The sequence below is a fragment of the Sphaeroforma arctica genome (assembly GCF_001186125.1).
Source record: "Sphaeroforma arctica JP610 unplaced genomic scaffold supercont1.4611, whole genome shotgun sequence".
In the NCBI taxonomy this organism is placed as follows: domain Eukaryota; class Ichthyosporea; order Ichthyophonida; genus Sphaeroforma; species Sphaeroforma arctica.
Window position 1 is genome coordinate 1 of NW_014035947.1, and position 2,369 is coordinate 2,369.

The 2,369-nt window shown below is 41.5% G+C and overlaps 1 protein-coding gene across 1 annotated transcript; it reads right to left on the reverse strand.

Annotated features, from left to right (window-relative positions):
• Positions 1–766: 766 nt before the first annotated feature.
• Positions 767–2,090, reverse strand: SARC_14427 (hypothetical protein; the record flags this gene model as incomplete). The annotated part of the gene is made up of 2 exons (XM_014291441.1): positions 1,743–2,090; positions 767–965 (listed from the first exon to the last, which is right to left on the reverse strand). Coding segments are annotated over exons 1-2 (289 nt in total), but the record flags the coding sequence as incomplete, so codon positions are not given.
• Positions 2,091–2,369: the final 279 nt, after the last annotated feature.

Sequence of the window (2,369 nt, forward strand, 5' to 3'; positions counted from 1 at the left end):
GTGTGTGTGTGTGTGTGTGTGTGTGTGTGTGTGTGTGTGTGTAAATTGTATATGATTTACCTCCATAGCCTTATTCGCCTCTGTCCTGTCAGCTAACTGGACATAGCAGTGCCATACACCTCCGCGAGTAAGACTGACGATCTTCAGTATATGGCCGTACTTGCACAGGATCTGACACATGGTTTCCAAGGTAACGGGGTAGACCATATCCAGAACTTTCACCTCCAGGATTGTACCCTCCGCTTCTCCCTTGTCGCAGGTGACAATATCGGTGGCTGGTTGCAATTGCTAAAAAAAGTATAAGGGTTGCTTGGTGAGAAGAAAGCTATAGCGAACTGAACTTCCCCTTTCCAGGTAGGTGGCTATTTACAGTTGCTATAGTTAGAACAGGGGGCTCTCCACTGAGGAGCAAGCTCTGGCGAATAGAAGATACTGTTCTATATTGGATATCGGTGTGGGGAACAATCGCCATAAATGATACAGGGTGTCCTGATTTAAGAATCTTGCAAATGAAACTTTTTCTGGCCCACAGGGATAGGGCCAATCTGATTGTACCAAACAAGGTACACGCCATAAAATGCGTACAAAAATTTGAACACGTAGCTATATTGTTATAAACGTACAAGACTTTGATGCTTCGAGTACTGTAGGTAAATCATGCTATGGCATGTAGTGTCCGTGCCAGACTGGCTGTACTTGGAATATCGTACACGCTATTCCTCGCAAATATAAATATCACACACGTGGTTGAAAATTAAATATATATATACCAAACTTTGATGCTGCGAGTACTGCAGGTAGATCATGTTCTGGCCCACAGTGGCTGGGCTAACTTGGTAGTGCTTGAGCATCTGTGTGGCCGTCTGGATACTCTCCAGTTCCAAGAAGCCCTGGGTCTTGCCGGGTAGACGGAACAGATTCTTCACTTTACCAAAATTCCGCGCCAGAATGAGAAGCTCCGTGTCCTGGATTTGTTGCAGATTGACAGGGAATTGCGAGCGAAACTAAGAGCATTAAGGGGATTTACGACAGCACAGATACACGGTTGGTTGATAAGTTTGAGATTCCGATTGATACAGGGTCGCGCCAGGTAGACGGACCAAATTTCTACTTTTAAATACCCGCGCCTATGTGTGAAATTGAGTGGACTAGGACGTCACTATTATTGGGTGTCGTGAAAGATTTAGACCGACAAAACATCACCGACATGGGATTTGGATGTAAATGATATAATAATATACACGACGATCTGGAAAGCGGTAGCCTGAGATAAAAATCCTTCAGGTAAAAGATTAAAACCCATGGAATATATATCAGCAGTAGGGAGATTCCGAAAAAAGCAAAACAAAAAGAAGGACACGTACGTATCCTTCAAATATACATGGACTCGTATATATAAAAATATGTTATGAACTGCAACGCTGCCTTGAGATTCATTTTCAAATAATAATACAAATACGCATACCCTTTAATTATGTTCATAAAGAAACATTCATATCCATTTAAATATGTATGTGTCAGCATATGTATATGCCTACGTAAATATACGAGCGCAGATATTCACAGACCAAATGAAACAGTATTTCGTGACTTTCAAACTATACATAACATACGTTTACATACACCACCACATCACCGTATAACTACCACGTGTGCCAGAACGGATATATTTGGCCAACATTGCAATCACCTTTCAACGATACACCAACCCAATTCGAGAACTCACAAGAAGTTAAACTTACAACGGCTTCCAGCGGCACATTGCGGAGATGCAGCACGGCAGATGGTACGTTGGGTTCAATACGCTTAACATATTTCTCCGTCGACGACATGATCTTGAACTGTACGTCCTGCGTCCGTATGTCTGTCCGTATTGAGAAGCCACCGACTGCACGCTACGTTGCGCGATAATTTTTGCTCTGTGGAAGATTCTCCTCTCTAGATAGACATCCACTATATACACACACTATAAACACTACTCTCACTATCAAGATTTACAAATAATATGTCACTACACCCAGAGAAATGATTTGAGATCCAGTAGGGACGTCGTATAGAGGCTTGCCCGATCCTCACTCAGTGCTGAGCTTCGCGTATGTGTGCAAGAGTGAATTTATGTGAGTCGGAGCCCATTCGTACATAGAAAAATCATCATTGTATATAGGCATATATGTGTGTATATATAACTATTTATATATACAAATTCAAATGTATGTATGTGTATGTGTATATGTATGTGTATATATATGTATAAATGTATATATATATATATATATATATATATGTCTGTGTGTGTGTGTGTGTGTGTGTGTGTGTGTGTGTGTGTGTGTGTGTGTGTGTGTGTGTGTGTGTGTGTGTGTGTGTGTGTG